Raw genomic sequence first — 19,230 nt, forward strand, 5'->3', positions numbered from 1 at the left:
GCAGCTGGCGCTCAAGTCGGACAGTGAGGAGGCTGGAGAAGATGTGGTGTCAGAGGCAGGGATTCAGCCAGGACCTTCAGAACCTCCAGAAGCTCCTTTAAGTGAAGAGGACGAAGAGGAGGAGCCTCTTCTTGATGCACGGGCGCACAGAGCTGCCAAAAGGCAGGAGTGGCTCCTCAGGAGGAGGTCTCCTCGAGAGTAAGGCTTGGGACTAATTGGCCACTCCCTTAGCCTATTTAAGAAGGAATGCCGCTTGCAACAAGCTGTAGAGAACAACTTTAGTTCACTCTCTTTCGTGTCTGCAAAATTGCTTCTGGGCTTTCTGTCAACTCTAGTAAGACTGTGATTACCTTATCTTAAAATTCCGATAGGCTGTTAAGACAGTTCATTAACAACCTTTGAATGATAAAGACTAAGTTATTTTGAGTAAATAAGCTTTGTAAAGAGTTTGTGTGTGCTGCGTTCTTTGTGGTCCGTAGCTGGGGCAGAACAAGGGGCCTTCATTTTCACACGATCTTGAGTATGATTCTAAGCCAGCAAGAGACTGTCCATTGTCTAAATTTTACACTCCTTTGCTGGTTTTACTTTCTGAAGCAATCCCTTACTCTCCCCTCCACACATACCTTGGTGATTACTTTGGGTAACTGGAAAGTAATTTGTGCTTAAGTTGTAATATCATTCACATATACAGGTAGTCCTCGACTCGCAAATGTTCATTTAGCGACCTTTCAAAGTTACAGCGGCACTGAAAAAAGGGATTTATGACCATTTTTCACACTTACGACCCCATGGTCATGTGATCAAAATTCAGGCGCTTGGCAATTGGCTCATCTGGATGACAGCAAAATCAATGGGGAAGCCAGATTCACTTAACAACCTTGATACTAACTTATCCACTGCACTGATTCACTGAACAACTGTGGCAAGAAAGGTCGTAAAATGGGACAAAACTCACTTAACTATTATCTTGCTTAGCAATGGAAATGTTGGGCTCGGTTGTGGTCATAAGTCAAGGACTATGTGTCATTTCTAATGAAGCAGATAGCTGTTTAATCATCATTGTCCTTATGCATCTGTATTACAGGTACGCTGCCTGGACTTCCACAAATTAAAAAAATATCAATGTCATATGAAGAGAGAAGGAAGCAAGCTACCGCCATCGTTCTGCTGGGAGTAATTGGAGCCGAGTTTGGAGCAGAAATTGAACCTCCGAAGTTGCTAATTAGACCACGCAGTTCTAGTCAAATTCCAGAAGGTTTCGGTGCAACAAGTGGCGGATCCAACTATTCCTTGGCAAGGCACACCTGTAAGTTATTTTCTTCTTTTCCTCCACTTTTAATGTAACTGTTGCACTAAAGGTTCATTAAATCATATATTTATAATATATGTAATATGGCCGAATTCAACTAAAAAGGAAAGCAATATAATACAATAATTCAGTGCAGTGCAGTCAGTGCAATGCAGTCAGTGCATTGCATTGCATTGCAGTGCAGTGCAGTGCATTGTATTTTATTGCAGTGCAATGCTATGCTATGCTATGCTATACTAATACTATACTATACTAATACTATATACTATATACTATATACTATATACTATACTAATACTATACTAATTCTAACTACTAATACTATACTACACTAATACTATACTATACTATATTCTAACTATACTAATATTAATACTACTGATACTATAGTATAGTTATACTAATATACTAATTATAACTATACAACTATACTAATGCTATTCTATATTTATACTATACCAATACTATACTAATTCTATCTATTAATACTACACTAATACTATACTATGCTATATTCTAACTACTAATACTATACTAATATTAATACTACTGATACTATAGTATAGTTATACTATACTAGTATAATAATTCAACTATACTAATACTATATTAATACTATATTAATACTGTACTATTACTTATGCTATGCCACACTATGCTACGCTACGCTAAGCTACTCTATGCTATGCTACGAATTCTCTTCTCATGCCAATGGGTGATATGTGTCTTCCTCAATCTGGGTCATGTGTCGGAGGCCTGGGAGTTTGAGGGTTCTGCACAGTATCTTAGCTGCAGCTACCACTGCACTCTTCTGGACAGAATGCTGTGATACCGTTTCTGGGATCTGTCAAAGCCTCTCCCAGCTTAGGGGTCACATCCATAAGTGCTCCTGCCATCACTGGTACCTTTTTGGCCTTTATTTTCCAAATACGGATAGTCCTTGACTTACAACCACAATTGGGACCAGAATTTCCATTGCTAAGGAAGGCATTCTTTAAGTGGGTCAGTCCCGATTTTATGACCTTTTTTGCCACAGTTGTTAAGCAAATCACTGCTGTTGATAAATGACTCACACGGCCATTAAGCGAATCCAGCTTCCCCCTCCCCCCCACTTTTGACTTTGCTTGTCAAAAACCCACTAGGAAAATCACAGATGGTGATGACATGGTCCCACGATACTACAGTAGTCATAAATACATGCTAGTTGCTAAGCACCTGAATTGTGATAATATGATCCTGGGGATGCTAGGATGGTCATAAGTGCAAGAACAGATCGCTTTTTTTCAATGCCATTGTATATATATGGAAAGCTTCGCGAGTTGACATCAGGATCTGACAAATCAAAAAAAGCATTCCAGAAATGTTTTTTACCTTTTAAAATATTCAATATGAATAAAATATTCAGATTTAGGTGATATCATCGATACAGCTTAATGGGACTGTTAAATGTCACAGATTATCTTTGTTACTGAAAGGCAAATATTACACCTATATTGGTCTTTAAGGAACTTTTGAGATTTTATGGCTGGAGAAGAAATGTTAGATTGAAGAGGGATCAATGTACAGAACAAATTTCAAACATGCCTGTTGCATACATTAAAACTGATTAACAAAAACATGTTACAATTTAAGAACAGTTTATGAAGTGACATTGTGAGGGTATAGATCAGTGATGGCCGAGTGTCGAAAAGGGAGCGTGCCCGTCTGGGCCACAACCCAGAAGAGGAGCTGCCTAGGGCACATGCAGGTGCCAAAAATGAACTTCCGGTTTCCGGCGCTCGCATGCCCGCCAGCCAGGTAGTCTTCCCGGTTTCTGGCACAGATGTGCTTGCGACAATCAGCTGCCCAGCGCGCATGCTCACGCAGGAAGATGGAAGACCAGCTCTTCCAGTTTCCAGAACTGCCACACGCAAAAAAGCCAGCTGATCATTGTGCATGCATGCTTGCCAGAAACCCGGAAGAGGAACAGGTGACGCATGTGCCAGGTTCTCCATCACAGGTATAGAGCAAAAAAAAAAAAAGTTCAAGCAAAAGAACAAATGCCTTTTTTTGAGGGCAGAAAGATTCATTAGTCTCTTGCTGATGTTTCATTGTTGTCATTGTTTGGGGGGGGGGAAGTGTTTACATATAACCAATTTAATTACTAACATTCTAGACATATTGCATTCATGTTTGATACCTGTCTATCATTCAGAGTGATATTTGGAATCATGAAAAACATATGAGAGAGAAAACCAGGAAACATTTTTTAAAACCAAAACTTCCCAGCTTTCACACCTGAATAATAAATCTCAAAATAATCTCATCAACATCTGTGACTTGAAATCATTGAAGCTCTATTTTCTTGGAACCATACTCCAGAGAATATTCAATAACCTCAATTCCAAATCTTTGCCTTCATTTGGACCATAATAGCAACAGAGAAACATGTACACCCCATCTCTGGCTTATACCAGCAGTCCCCCACATTCAGTAAAAGTGCAATTGAAGGCTCATGAGATTTCCATAATTGCACTATTATAAATCATTGAAATAGATTTGAGGCAAGAAGGTCAGAAACTTACAAGATTTAGTGAACTTCTGAGATTTTTGGCTATTTTAAAAATAATTATTGAAATACAACGGCTATGCTTCTTTATAACACCTTATTAAAAGAAAAAGTTGAGAGACTTAAACTCAGTCACTTTGATCCAATTTATACTTTTGCTTTTCAAAATTCTGTTCATAAGGGCAGATCTTTAATCAGAGTTATGCCACTAAATTTATTGAAATTTGGCACTTTTCATTATCATTATCATATTCTTACCATTAATTGCAGTTCTTCGAGATACAAAATATTGTCTGTCTATGATCAAGCTTTTGTATCCTTTCCCATGGGCTACTGCTCCCTTATATGGCAGAACATTGGTTTTCTCAAACACAGTGGAAGATGTGTTAGTCACAAATCTTTTTTGGACTGAAAATATTGGCTCTCCTATTTCTCCAGTGAATTCTGGATAATGTTCATATTAGATCATACTCATCCCATGGACAGGTTCCATGCATATTTAATTTCTCAATCTTATTGCAAAGGGTTACTAAAAATTGGGAAGCTAATAGATGCTTGCAATTAAATTTTACACTTACAGGTGATTAAAACACTAATCGGAGATTTATATCTAACTGAACAACAAATAGCCATTGTTTTTCACCATATTTTATTCCACATTTATCACATTTGATCATTCATGACCTATAACAATTGGCTTCATATTTGCCTGTTTGCTTGACCAGGTAGATATGTATGAGGGATTTTTTTACCTCATAAACCACTGGCATGTACTGTATATCTGAATCGTTCTGGATTCTGGAAGTCCGGATTTTTATGAACCACTAATATATTGTGTAGTGACCAAAGAAAATATTTATCAATTAAACATAGATTTGTTCACTTTTTTTAGTCAGTTCACAGAATTGTTTGCAAACTAATAGAGGTATGTTTTTTTAATTGACGATATCTTAATCACTTCAGCATGAATAGTTGATAATTAAACAAACAGCTCTCCCCCTTCTCTTCATTCAGCCTCTGAAGCCAGTGGGCTTCATTAACTAGTTACTGGTAACTCAGTTGGTGACTTGATGTATGAGTCCTGATAGAAACAACTGTTTTATATATACATATACATATACATATACATATACATATACATATACATATACATATACATATACATATACATATACATATACATATACATATACATATACATACACACACACAATTTCTCTGTGCTTACTTGCTCACTAGGCTGGTGACTTGATGTATGAGTCCTGATAGAAACAACTGTTTTTATATACATAAATACATACATACATACATACATACATACATACATACATACATACATACATACATACACAGTTTCCCCCAAAATAAGACATCTCCTGATAATAAGCCCAATCGGGCTTTTGAGCGCCTGGCAATAAGGCCAAGCGCTTATTTCAGGGTTCAAAAAAATATAAGACAGGGTCTTATTTTCAGGGAAATATGGTAAATATATCCAGCAGTGAGAACTAAATTAATGACCAAGTGAAGTAAAAGATTCTGAAGTTGTTTGGGTGCTATATCATCATTATTTGGGTGCTATATCATCATTATTTAACAGACCCTGTTGGGGAGTTGAAATATTCTTCCATGTCACATCAGGAAGTTGACTAGGCTACAAATCCCCTTTACAGGACATGGAAACTGTCCTGGGTCTTCGGAGAGAGGCGGCATATAAATTGAATAAATAAATAAATAAACTTTTATGTGAGTTTTATAGGAAAACCTTTGGTTACATCTAAAATGTAAAGCCCAGAGGAAAAAATTAAACCCATATAATTAGACCAATAGTATGATCTAGAAAGCATCTGCAGAGTCTCAAGGAAAAAAATGTAGCCCACATCATCAATGCTTCTTATTTGGATCGGGAAGAACTGTCTCAGATTCAGTCCTACCAAGAACGAGTGGCTGTAAGTGCTTTACCCACCCAGATCTGGGGGTTTCCCCATTCAGGATAGTGTCATCAAATTCTTGATGCTTCTTCCTCCAGTTTGAAAACCAAATTCATCTTCTCCCAATCTAGCCTTCCTCTCTATATACGGTATTCATCACACAAGTTGAATAAGTATGGAGAGAGTATACAGCTTCTTGTCACTTGCAAAACTTGTCCCGATCTCTTTCACTATCCAAAAATTGGCTTTCTAGCTAGCATTACAGGTTTCACTTTTTCTTAAGGAGATTCCACAGCTTGACATGGATCAGCAGCACATCTGAAGTCCTTTCTATAATTGATCAAGCACATATTCACTTCTTTTTGGTAATTTTCTTAATTATCCATTGTGTATCAGCAATAGTATGTCTTGTTCCTCAGTCATTTCTAAAATTAGCTTGAACATTTGGCCTCTCCCTTGACATGCAGAGGTCTAATCTGCATTGGTGATCTTAAGAATTATTTTGACCAGCACATAAAATTAGGATATTGTGCAATAGTTTACACAGTCTGATAAGTCTCTTTTTTTTTGTGATGATAAGTAGGCTGATCTCTTCCAAACTGTTGGTCACTGTGTCATTTTGAACATTTCCTAGCATAATTTGGTTAGAGTTTTTACTGTCTTCATATCTTGCTGGATTTTTCAGTGGACATTACATTGATTCCTAAAGTACTTCTAATTGATAATTATTGGAGTGATATATTTTTTTTATTTATTTTTATATGCTGCCCTTCTCCGGAGACTCAGGGTGGCTTACAATGTGTTAAGCAATAGCCTTCATACTTTTGTATATTTTTATACAAAGTCAGCTTATTGCCCCCACAAACCGGGTCCTCATTTACCCACCTTAGAAAGGATGGAAGGCTGAGACGACCTTGAGCCTGGTGAGAATTGAACTCGCAGTAATTGCAGGCAGCTGGATATTAAATGCTGCCTTAGTAGGAGGCATTAGCTTCCTACACCACTCAAGCTCCTTTATATTTAAACTTCATCTTCTAATAATGGTGGGTCTTGTAAATAAAGATATTTCTAAGGTATCTTGAAGGTTGTACATGACCTTCCTGTACTTCTGCAGTGTTATATGCTATATAGTACATGTCTGTTTGTTTTATCTGGGCAGTTCCTCACACCTTGAGTGAATCTGCTGGGATTATATACTATTGGCACATACTCCCTGAGTCCTTTACTCATACATCCCAGACACATCCCTCTGTTCCCAGCACTTGGGGTGGGGGGACAGGAGTTACTTCTGAGCAAATTAAGACTCAAATCTATTTTGCTGATTATTTCTATCTTGACTGATATGCAATAAACACAGCGTTCCTCACAGCATAAGAACAAAAAAACAGATTTTCTGGTAGGCCACCAAGTGGTCATTAGTTCATTCTGTGTCTATTTTGAGTTTTTAAAATTGCATTAATTGTCCCCTGCATTGTCCAATAGCTCCTTTTCTAGTGGTTAAGGCACCAGGCTAAAAATCAGGAGGCTCTGAGTTCTAGTCCCATTTTAGGCATGAAAAGTCGGCTGAGGTGAGACAGTCATTCTGTCTCACCCCAGCCAACCTCACAGGATTGTTATTGTGGGGAAAAGAGGAAGAGGGAAGAGGTATATCTTAGATATGCTTGCTGCCTAAGTTATTTAGAAAAAATAATAAAAGCAGGAAAAATAAATAACTTTTTTTTTAAAAAAAAAGTCTTATTTTCTTGTAAGTCACTTAGACTTACCTAGACTTGCTTTGGTGATTGAAGAAATTTTTAAAAAATCCCAAATAAAGGAAGTCTTATTAAAGACTTATTCTTGAGTATAAATTGAGTGCAAATTGTAATATTTCTCCTAAGAACTTCTCATTGCAACAGCTTCCATGACAGATGGCCTTCCAGCTTCAGTTTAAACCGTGGAGTCTGCCACCTCCCAAAGTAGTTGGTTCCATTGTTGAATGATGTAATCTACCACCTTGTAATTTAAATCCATTATTTCTTGTTTGGCCTTCTGGAACAATATTGAACACGTCTGCTCCATCTTCCACATCCCAGGCTGTCAGTTACTCAAAGAAAGCTTATGTCTCTTTCCACAAACTTCTCCAGACTAAACATACCAATTGTTCCTTATACATTTTTTTTCTTCCAGGTTCCTTGTCATTTTGGTTGTGTTTGCCACAGGACATATTCCAGTTGGTCAGTGCTTTTCCTATAATGTGATGTCCAGAACTGGACTCTCAGCATTTTTGGTGTGATCTGACCAATTCAGAATAGACAGAACAATGACTTCCCTTCATTTGACACTACTGTTTACTTTTGTTGATGCAGCTTAAGACTTGCTATTTTGCTTTTTTGGCAGCTGCATGCAAAAAAAAAAAAGTAGACTTTTTTTTAAGGACTTGTGAGGATTTTCTTGCATGTCCACGTAATCAGGCTACTTTTTTACAGTTCTGATGAATGATGAAAGAATAGCCTAGATGAGCAGAGAATCTGCTATTGATGTCATACAGAGCACCCTGCACAGTAAATTGAATAGGAATTCCAAGGGATAATCATAATGTTGACTTTTGAGAACTGTGACTATAAAAACTACAAATTCTGGGAGAGATTACCATTTTCAGATAGATAGGTAGTAGGTAGGTAGGTAGGTGGATAGATTAGATAGATGATAGATAGATAGATAGATAGATAGATAGATAGATAGATAGATAGATAGATAGATAGAGAAAGAAAGAAAGAAAGAAAGAAAGAAAGAAAGAAAGAAAGAAAGAAAGAAAGAAAGAAAGAAAGAAAAATAGATAATCTTTATTGTTATTTTTTACTGTGGGCACGCTAGCACACATTAAAAATGAAATTCTGTTGCCTGCTCTCAAAAGTGTACATGTATACATAACACACATATACACATGATTACAACTCATAGATAACTCAAGATAAATAACCCTCTATTTTTTTTTTTAATTTTGATTTATATGCCGCCCTTCTCCGGAGACTCAGGGCGGCTTACAATGTGCTCAGCAATAGCCTATTATCATGACTAATTCCATATTAATTCAGTTCTGATCTTTGAAGTGGGTAAAGTATATTTTGTTGTAGAATATGCCCAGTATTATGCCAACCAACAGGATTTCAGTCTTTACAGAATTTCAAATGCATCAAACATAAGCATTATTTTCTTTATTCAACTTAATTGTGCTAATACTGGTTTGTTTAGTTTAAACCATTACCCATTCCTCTTTTAAAATGGTATAGGGTTTCCTACCTGAGTAGGGGTTGGACTAGAAGACCTCCAAGGTCCCTTCCACTCTGTTATTCTGTTATACCTTATGAGCGAAGACCATTAATTAAATTCTATATTTTTCATAGTATAAGACGCACTGGAGTTTAAGACACACCTTAGTTTTTGGGGAGGAAAATAAGAAAAAACCTGATTGGTGGGTGGATCAGCCTCCCGGAATACCTCCAATCAGCTGTTCCCAGAGGTGAATTTTAGCAACAGATTCGTTGGTTGTGAGCTCCGTGCCTTGCTTTTTTTTCTGCCTCTGAAACTCTGTTTCAGAAAAAACTTTTTTTTCCTGTCTCTGAAAGCCTCAGAAACTGAGCTTCAGAAAAAAAGGCTTTTTTTCTGAAGCTCTGTTTGGAGACTTTTTTTCTGAAGTTTCTTTCAGAGGCTTTTTTTCTGAAGGACTACCTGTACTCTGTTCAATCTCCTTTCTTTGGTATTGGTATATAGATTAACCTCTTCCGATCTGTTGGTTATTGTGTCATACTCCAGATTTGTTAGCATAGTTTGGTTAGAACCTTTACTGATTCTTCTTTTGTTGCTTGCCGTATTATTTTAGATAAAAGCCTTTCTGAGGCTTTTTTTCTGAAGCTCTGTTTGAAGGCTTTTTTCTGAAGCTTTGTTTCTGAGGCTTTTTTTCTGACGCTTCTTTCAGAGGCTTTTTTCAGCCTCTGAAATCTCCGTTTGGGAGGCTGGGCGGGGCTACATTCAGAGTATAAGACGCACCCAGATTTTCACCCTTTTTTGGGGGGGGGGAAGGTGTGTCTTATACTCCGAAAAATACAGTAACTTAAACAAACCATGGCTAAACAAATCATATTTTGATTAAATAAACTATTAATCAAACCCTGTGTGATTCCAGTTATTTTATCAACTTTGTTAGACTCAGCTTTAGTGCAATATGGGGTTTGATGGTTATGAACTTACAGAAGGGGAAGGCAAGCATACCAGAGAGCAGAAGTTTTAGGAATGCGCCTTTAAACTTCAAACATTTTCTAAAGATGAACTAATTTATAATAATAAAATAGTAGTATCAAGAAATGAAGGTAGAATTTAAAAGATGATGACCTAAACCAGCCATAGTGATCCCATGGTTATTGGCATACTGGATGACGTACCAAAAAATCTTGAACGGCACTTAGGAAATCCATGTATTGCCAACATTTCCATCAGTCGCCAAAGGCAAAAAGCCACAACCGCTTGGATCCTCACATATACTTTGCCCAATATATTACGAGATGTTAGGTTCTTGGAAAGAACTCAGTTCATATACAGACCAACACCAGCTAAATAACTGGCAGCTTGTGACCTCACATTTTTGTGACCAGATAACAACAGTCAGTATTAAGTATTTATTACATACTCTACAGCAGGGGTGTCAAACTCAAGACCCACGGGCTGGATGTGCTTAGATTTGGCCCGCGGGGTCACTCTGGAAGTAGCAAAGTAGCCCGCAGTGCCTCTGCCAGTGAAAATGGAGCTCAGGAGGGCCGCATTCTCCAGGCCCCCATTTTCAGCTGCAACGGCCTCCTTCAGCCCTCCCCAGTGAAAACGCCTACCTCAGGCAATCCTACCCTGGCCCCCCGAGGTAAACACAACCCTGATGCAGCCCTCAATTAAATCGAGTTTGACACCCCTGCTCTACTACATTATTCATGGGTATTCTGGTTTAGCATCAGGGAAGTTAGCCATGATGCGATGCTTAAGATCTGTGTAAATGAGTATAAATACAAATTATACCTTTTCCTTCTGCTGATATTAATAATAGAATTATTGGATTGGATTGTGCTCGTTCACTTTTGCCCATAACTTGCACACACGAGTTTTATCTTAATTTGACTCAATAAAATAGTTTAATGCCCTGTCAAATTATTCATCCTGTGGCAAAATAATGTTTTAGGCTGCACTCCTCTTTTGACTTTTCAACGATCATGTTAAATGATACTTTAAATTTAGAGGTCACGAGCTTTTTTTTTTTTTTAATAGTCTAAATGAATCAGGTGCCTGCTTGAGAAGCACAGTACATTGATTCTCTCGCCCTCTAGATAATAAACAAATTTGGGCCCAAAAATTATTTACTGTTTCCATAGCGCTGTAATATACCATCATAGTCGAACTAAGAATCCACTTAAAATCTGGTGGAGCTGGATTTCTCTCTATAAATTGAAACAAGTCTGAGCTAAAGCTCATTTACTGTCTTGGAACAGAATTGATCGTGCTTTCACATTTGATTCACCCACTGCAGATTTTGAGAGGAAGAAAAATGGCATTGTTCAGTCAGTTTAACTAGGCTAGAGTTAGAGAGAAAGGATTGGCTGATTTAATCCTTTTCTGTCTCTGAGGCCGATTTTATTAGAATTTTGGGCTCATTTGAATGTATTTTAGGTACAGTTTTAAAATTTATCCGTTTGGGCTTTTCCATGAAAAAATGTCAGCAGAAAATAACGCTGCTGCTTTCTATACCTTTGTAGGGTTGATTAGAAGTATACCAGAATAATGTCCCAAAAAGCCAGGTGTAGCTTACGTTATAAAATATGACATACAACGGTTGATTGCTCCCTTCTTACATGTTTCTGAGCCCTTCCATTGCATTTGTGTGAAACTATTGATGAAATAGCTGCGTTTATTCTCACTCAGTCCAGGTCAGCAAAATTACATTACAGCATTTTATTACCAGCCTTAATTTCCCCTTTTGATTTATTTTTCATCTATTGAGATCAATTGCGATGATAAAAAAAAAAAAAGTACACAGATGTTATTTCATTAAACACTCAGGATAAGAGGTTTTCATTGATATTATTCTCATTTTTAATCTAACTATGGCTGTGGATTTCAAACAGTGTTATTTCGCCTTTTGATATGCATTTGGACAATGGTGAAAAATAAGGGTTCATTCCGGTTGTTGTTGTTGTTTTTTAATTTCAATTAACGTTGCAAAAGTTGGCGGATACGGTATTTAAAAATTCCTCATCTGCCAGACTATGCTGATTACCAATCAGCCAAGTATAACAATATAGCTCGTTTGACAGCTTGTTCCAAAGCCTCTGGGCCATTGCTGAAAAATTGCAGCTTTTCTCTGCCAATGTCTTGATCCCCATTAATGATGATAACTGAGCAGTGACTTACATAATAATTTGAGTCAGTAGAAAGAGAAATTCCATATTCAGAATTGGACGCCCCATTTCTGTTTTAGTTTCTAGTCATCAAGTACATTTCCTATGTTTCTTTCCCATAATTAACAATTAACATTCATTTAATAGGTGCTGAGATCTAAAGTATTTACAGGTAGTCCTCGACTTATGACCACAATTGACCCCCAAACTTTCTGTTGCTAGGCAAGGTATTTAAGTAGTTTTGCCCCATTTTATGACCTTTCTTGCCATGGTTGTTAAGTGAATCACTGCAGTTATTATATTAGTAACACGGATGTTAAGTGAACCTGGCTTTGACTTTGCTTGTCAGGTCACAAAAGGTGATCACATGACCCCGGGACACTGCAACAGTCATAAATATATGTCAGTTGCCAAGTGTCCAAATTTTGACCACGGGGTTGCTGCAACAGTTGTAAGTGTGAGGAACGATAATAAGTCACTTTTCTCAGTGCTCTTAAAACTCCGAATGATTGGTGGACTAACTGTATTAGCTGCAGTTTGGCTGCATATGTTTTAGTCACATGCTCTGCTTTTGACTTTTGTGCAAATTAAAGACAGTCGCTTTTCTGTTTATGTCCCCTATAATCTCCATTTCAGGATAATTGCAGTTTATTAAGTACAATTGCATTTTATTTATTTCTACCTAATATTCCATCATATGGTAAAATTAATGTATAATTCCCATATTGTAATATTGTGGATCAACAATATTTATAATATTTATTTTCGACATGAATTCTGATATTTACTTATACTTACATCATATAGTCAGATGTAAAAAGAAATATAAAAATCCAGGTACCCTGAAAGTAAGAATGAGGATCAGTAAACGTTGATTTATTTCAGGTTTCTTGAAAGCAAGATGTTCAACTAAAAATCAGTGTCTAGTCATCCATTCCTCACTTCTACCAGTCATTAAGCAAATGCTGGGGAAAATTATCTTATTCTGGTGTCAGTCAATGCAGCCACTTAATAGCATAGTGATTCCTGGGCTGTTTTTTTGCATCATTGAATCTCTCATCTCTTTAGAATGATGGAGTGATTAGGATTTAGAGAATTGTAATGACATGTCTTTCAGGGAATAGTGGGAGAAATTCTAGAAATGTAGTTGACGAGTTTATTGAGAACAATCAATGTATAGTGATATGTTGTATTTAATGAAAACACTCCTTTGAGGCTAATGATGCTGTTGTGTTGGGCATCTTAGTCTTATGGGAGAAAAGGAATCCTAAATGTTGATTTCCAGTGTACCATATATTGAGAAACAAATGCTTCCAATCATATTTGTAATAATACCATGTCAACAAAGGAATTGTGGGCCTGAAATGTAAGGAATAGACATATTTGGCAATTAGCTGACATGGCCAATCCACATGAAGCCCAAAACACAGTGGCAGGTGTGAATCTTCTGGTTTTGGTGTCAGACTTATGACATTTCTGATATCTGTGTCAAATGATCTCTTTTATATTTTTGAAGTCCAGTTAAGGTTTTTATTTTCTACTTTCTGGATAAAAGTTAGAACTTGTGGACATTTAAAGCGTTGCTGTCATTCTGCCCAGGTTTTCAAGTAGAGATAACAGATCACAAGCAGCGCAGTGATCAGATCATTGTTGGACTTACTTATTTTATATGTTTATTCATTTTGATACAATGTGCCAAATCTTTCAAATTTAAACAACGGGATGTTGCAAACTTTGTGTTCTGGTATATCCTGTTCAAAATTGCCATTTTACAGTAATTGATTTGACCTTAAAACGGTTGAAATTCGATATTTTACCAGTCTGTTATTTTTAATTGATATGCTTGCCATTCCATCACTGGTGGAGTCAAGGCTACTGGTAAAAATGAACACATTGTATTAAGATGTTCAATATTATTTTTAAAATACATGAAGTCCCGAAACTGACATTAATTAACTTAGGTGATCTAAGTTAATAGCTTAACTCCTTTTCTGAAGGTAGAGTAATGCAGAAGGAGGCTGGCTGGCAGACTGGTTCTTTACCTTATTCTCAATTGTCTAAATCTGAGCTATTCATTTATACAGGTAACTCTTTCTTGCCATAGCTGTTAAGTGAATCACTGCAATTGTTAAGTTAGCAACATGGTTGTTAAGTAAATCTGGCTTCTCTATTGTCAGAAGGTTGCAAAAGGTGATTACATGACCCCAGGAGACTGCAACCGTCATAAATATGAGTCAGCTGACAAGTGTCTGAATTTTGATCATGTGACCACAGGGATGCTGCAACGGTCATAAGTGTGAAAAACGGTCATAAGTCACTTTTTTTCAGTGCCGTTGTAAATTTGAATGGTCACTAAATGAACTGTTGTAAGTCGAGGACTACTCCTCTTAGAATCCACCCTGTTTTCCTAAAACTATAACTACTTATGCGCCCAATTAACTATAGAAATCATTGTAATTCAGTATTCAATAATATTAGTAGAATTTTCTAATTATAAAAATTTCCTAAATTGTAAGGTTAAAATTAAATTAAAATTTGAAAAATATACTCACATTCTGTTCGTTTTCATGTCTATTTTCCACTAGCGTTTAACTTTTGCTTATTGCCTCTGGAACATAGGAATAAAAATTTTTCAACTAGCACAAAAATATGTTTGTTAGCATAGATGAGGAAGCCACCTTTAAAACCTTTGCACTTTTTTATGGCAGTGGCATAAAAACTGACGGGTAAATTAGAATAAGATCTTAGACCTCTTTAATAAAACAATTAAAGTAGTGAAATGTGCCTTGCCATTTTACTAATTTCATTGACAAAGACATTAAGGGCTCCGGGTGACATCTTGGTAAATCTATCGGAGTTCGAACAAGATATAAATATTAAAATTGTCTGACCTTCTCAGCAGTATTGCTGTGAAAGTCATATATTTTTATGTAAAATGCAAAGGGCTTGCTAAAAAAAACTAGCCGGATTGAAATGACGTATTATGAAAGTACTGTGTTGTAATCAAAATTAGCAAACTCATATTCAATCCCTAATTCTAACTAATCTATAAAAAAACTGAAATATTATGTGTAAAAGAAACCTAGGAAACTTTTTACCTTAAATGTTGTATTTCTGCTTAGCTTTTCTTTATACTTTTATACTTGCTGCTTTTATATACTCTTTCAGTAAGAGTTTCGACATGGCTCTGACTTCTATTTGTACCCACCCAAGATACCCTTCTTTCACGTAGAAAATCTGACTCTTTCGCCAATCAGAAAAATAATGAATCTTTTCAAAATTCCTACTCATCTGTTTACCCAGAGTGCGCGGATGCAGGAACTTTTCCCTTGTCATTCTCTGCCATTGTTTTCTCTTTTCCAGATCTGCCAACGTCCGCAGCCTTATTGCAATTTATATCAAGCTACGATAATAAACTTGTTAATAAACCCTGGGTAAATAACTAAAGGCGCCAGGCCCAGTAGATGCGTGCTAATGCAGTCCTTGGCTACTGTACCAAGGCTGGTGTGTATTGCTGGATTGTACTGGCATGGAAGCTGCTATTTTAGCACTAGATAATGGACTCAAAGGTTAAGAGCAAAGGATCGCAATGGAGCTTTTCTAGGGCTAATTACCTCTTCACTGCTGCTGACTCTAATGTGACATGTTTATTGCCTTAACTAACAACTCATTAGCTTAGTTGATGTTTTTGTCAATATTAATTCGTTCATTTAAGCCAAGTCAAAGCTTAAACAAAGATGTCCAAGGCTGAGAAGTGGGCAGCAGAGTGACTTTTGTTTAGTTCACCCTTTTTTTTTTCTTTCCCTCCCAGCTCAGTTTAAACAAGATAAATGTTGACAAGGAGAAATATTTAGTGTGCCGGTACGGAGTTGGTGTTTGTTCATACGTTTCAAAGCTGGGCTTCTTTTACTTCCAGAGTAGCCGTTTGCAAGAGGAGTATTTCATAAATTAAAATGCAGGTTTAGTATGGAATTCAAAGACCCGGTTTCTTGTTCTTTTGGAAAAACAGCCCAAGTTTTCCATAGGTTAAATTTGGGCAGTTTTTCTGATTGGCCAGCTTCCCTCTCAGCTACTAAATAAATGGCAGGCAATTTGTTCAGTAAACAAAAAAAATAAGGAGCTGAGCTTTGAGAACTGCCTGTAAGAGAAGTGGGGGGGGGGGGACTCATAAAAATCAATACTTTGTCTCAACCACAGCAATAAGTAGCTAAATGAATGATATTTTAAAAAGCATACTGTATAATAGAATCACAGTAATGATCAATTACATTTATCTAGGAAAGTTACTTGTTTAGCCCAACATTCACATTTTACTAATGGATGATTGCTGCAGTTCATTATTTCAATGGGCTTCATTTGAAAATGAAAGTAATCCATGGCAAGATTCATTATCACAATTTGAGTACCCATAATTTGGAGATGGAAATGAATATGGCAGAGGCCTTGTGTTACCTAGAGGTTACCCCTCTGATTAAAAGAGGAGTGGGGGGAGGGGGAGGAAGAGATGTGAAAAAGTAGACCAAATTAATTTTGCATTTAACAGGCTGAGAGCTGATGAAGTAACACAGTAAGGATTGGAAGATTCCCAGTCACTCCTCCTAACCGAATATAGCTATTAATGCCGGTGGAGTAAATGAAAATGTGTGCTGTGCTTTGTTATCTGTGGAAAACCAAATGTAAGAAAAGTGCTTTATACATCCCATGTCTTCATAGAACTATAGAGCAAAAACAATTGGCATCCATGAAATCTCAGTGGAAGCAACCAAGTTTGATGACAATGATGTCTGTTAGAGAATGGAAGCCCAATGTAGATGTCTCTAGGAAAACTGGACAAGGCAGAAGCAGATAGAAATTAAAGGTCAGCTTTGAGCTTCTAGAGTGCCCCATTTGTAAAACCTAGATAGGTATACTGAGAAAGTAGAGAATAAAGGATTGATTTTTTAAATCATAACTAAATGATTATAAACTTGTTGCTTGTATCTTTACAATTCATACTGTTTTGTTTACTGTATTTTTCGGAGTATAAAATGCACCAGAGTATAAGACGTGCCTTAGTTTTTGGGGAGGAAAATAAGAAAAAAGCTGATTGGCAGGTGGATCGGCCTCCTGGAATAACCCCAATCAGCTGTTCCCAGAGGTGAATTTTAGCAACAGGTTCCTTGGTTGTGAACTCTGTGCCTTGCTTTTTTTTCTGCTTTTTTTTCTGCCTCTGAAAGCCTCTGAAACAAAGCTTCAGGAAAAAAAGCCCCTGAAGCTCTGTTTGGGGGCTTCTTTTCTGAAGCTTCATTTCTGATGGTTTTTTCGGCCTCTGAAACCTCAGTTTGAGAAGCTGGGCGGGCTACATTCGGAGTATGAGGCACACCCAGATTTTCACCCTCTTTTTGGGGGGAAAAAGGTGGGTCTTATACTCCAAAAAATACAGTAGTTTCCTAGCATGATTTTGATTGCTTACTTAATATCCTATGACTATCACTAAGTGTTGTATCTTATAATTCATGATGAATGTATTTATGATGACTATGATCATGATTATCACTTATATCTTTTATGTACGCTGAGACCTTATGCACTGAAGACAAGTTCCTTGTGTGTCCAATCACACTTGGCCAATAAAGAATTTATTCTATCCTATCCTATCCTATCCTATCCTATCCTATCCTATCCTATCCTATCCTATCCTATTATATTCTAAATGCTTTTAAAAATTGCCTCCAATTACAGCTGCTAGCATAATCTGCAAAGACAGATCTAAATAGAATATCCTTATGATGCTTCTATAAGACCTAACAGTTCATGTATCCCCTAATATTCTGCAAGTTTCTACTTGTTCTTTCCTGCAAACAAACCAATCAACACACAACCATTTATGAGTCTCGTCTTCAGTACTTTCTCTGATGCCACCATCATTAGTAAAATCTTTTTTGTTTTAAGGGACTGCAATCAATTCCAACTTCAGCTCAGCATCTCCACAATCTTACTGTTGGCTGACTCAGACAGCAGTTCTTAGATGCAGAAAATAAATTATTAATTCTTTAAGCCATCGTCTTCTTATTCTCGTAAATGAGAGCAGTGGTGGTGGATGGTGATGGTGATGATGATGAAGATTTTATCTGCTTCCATAGTTATGCACCTAGTCTTGGGTAGGCCAGTAAGATGACTTGGGCTGGATCTCTCCTATCCTCAGTATGATGCAATATTCTCTTAAGAGCAGATTTTGCAACTGTAACATGGTTATTATTATTTAGTTTTCTTTTGTATAATGGTCCCTAAGAACATTGTGAAGACATGAATCAAGATATGAGCAGGTCTGTGTTTCAATTTTATCATTATGGCAGTCCAAATTCATCTCACTCAATTTTGTTGGTTTTAAGGTAGCTGTGACCTTTTTCTAAATCCATAAATAAACCTGGCCATTGCATCCAATATTTTTATGAAAGCTTTATTTGGAAAGAACATGGTTTAAGAATGCAAGAAATGTTTGCAGATACGATAAAGATCCAGCCAAACCCTAGTGATAGGTGAGTCAGTTTGATCAAGTTGGATCATGTCATCATTCATTCAGTTCTACCAATCTTTATTTATTTTTATTTCCAGTCTTTATTTCCAACTTCTCGGGGGGGTGGGGGTGGAACCTTTGTCTTTCTCATAGTTCAGGAGAGAAACATTTGAAAAAACAAATCGTAAAAAGTTAGATCCCAGTAATTTTTGATAGTTACTATAGAAAATAAGGAAGAAAGAGTAAAACATGGAAGAAATTATTGCAGATAGGACCAAATCTCATTTGGTTCATTATTTGTTTCTTACACAAACATTTATGCCACTCCAGATTGCTGGCACTGAGCAATTTATAAAAATTTGTTTGGGTAATTAAGGTTAGAAAAGGATGGTGTAACCCAAACAAAGAAAAATTAACAACAGTGTCAGCCATTTGTTTCAATGAAGGCCATTATTTTGGAACAATTGTTCCATTCCCCCTATACCCATGATGGTGAACGTATAGCATGTGTGACACAGGTGGCACACAGTGCCCTC

General features: G+C 36.8%; 1 protein-coding gene across 2 annotated transcripts in view; it reads left to right on the forward strand.

Moving 5' to 3' along the window:
- The window catches only part of WDR7 (WD repeat domain 7), a 240,191-nt gene that overhangs the window by 147,783 nt on the left and 73,178 nt on the right, over positions 1 to 19,230 (forward strand). For both annotated transcript variants that reach the window (XM_034442484.2, XM_034442485.2), the window contains one exon: positions 1,085 to 1,306. In XM_034442484.2, the coding sequence (XP_034298375.2) occupies positions 1,085 to 1,306 (222 nt within the window). The remainder of the gene's footprint in view (positions 1 to 1,084; positions 1,307 to 19,230) is intronic.

Source organism: Pantherophis guttatus, chromosome 2, assembly GCF_059756535.1.
Source record: "Pantherophis guttatus breed Tessera chromosome 2, ASM5975653v1, whole genome shotgun sequence".
NCBI lineage: Eukaryota > Metazoa > Chordata > Lepidosauria > Squamata > Colubridae > Pantherophis > Pantherophis guttatus.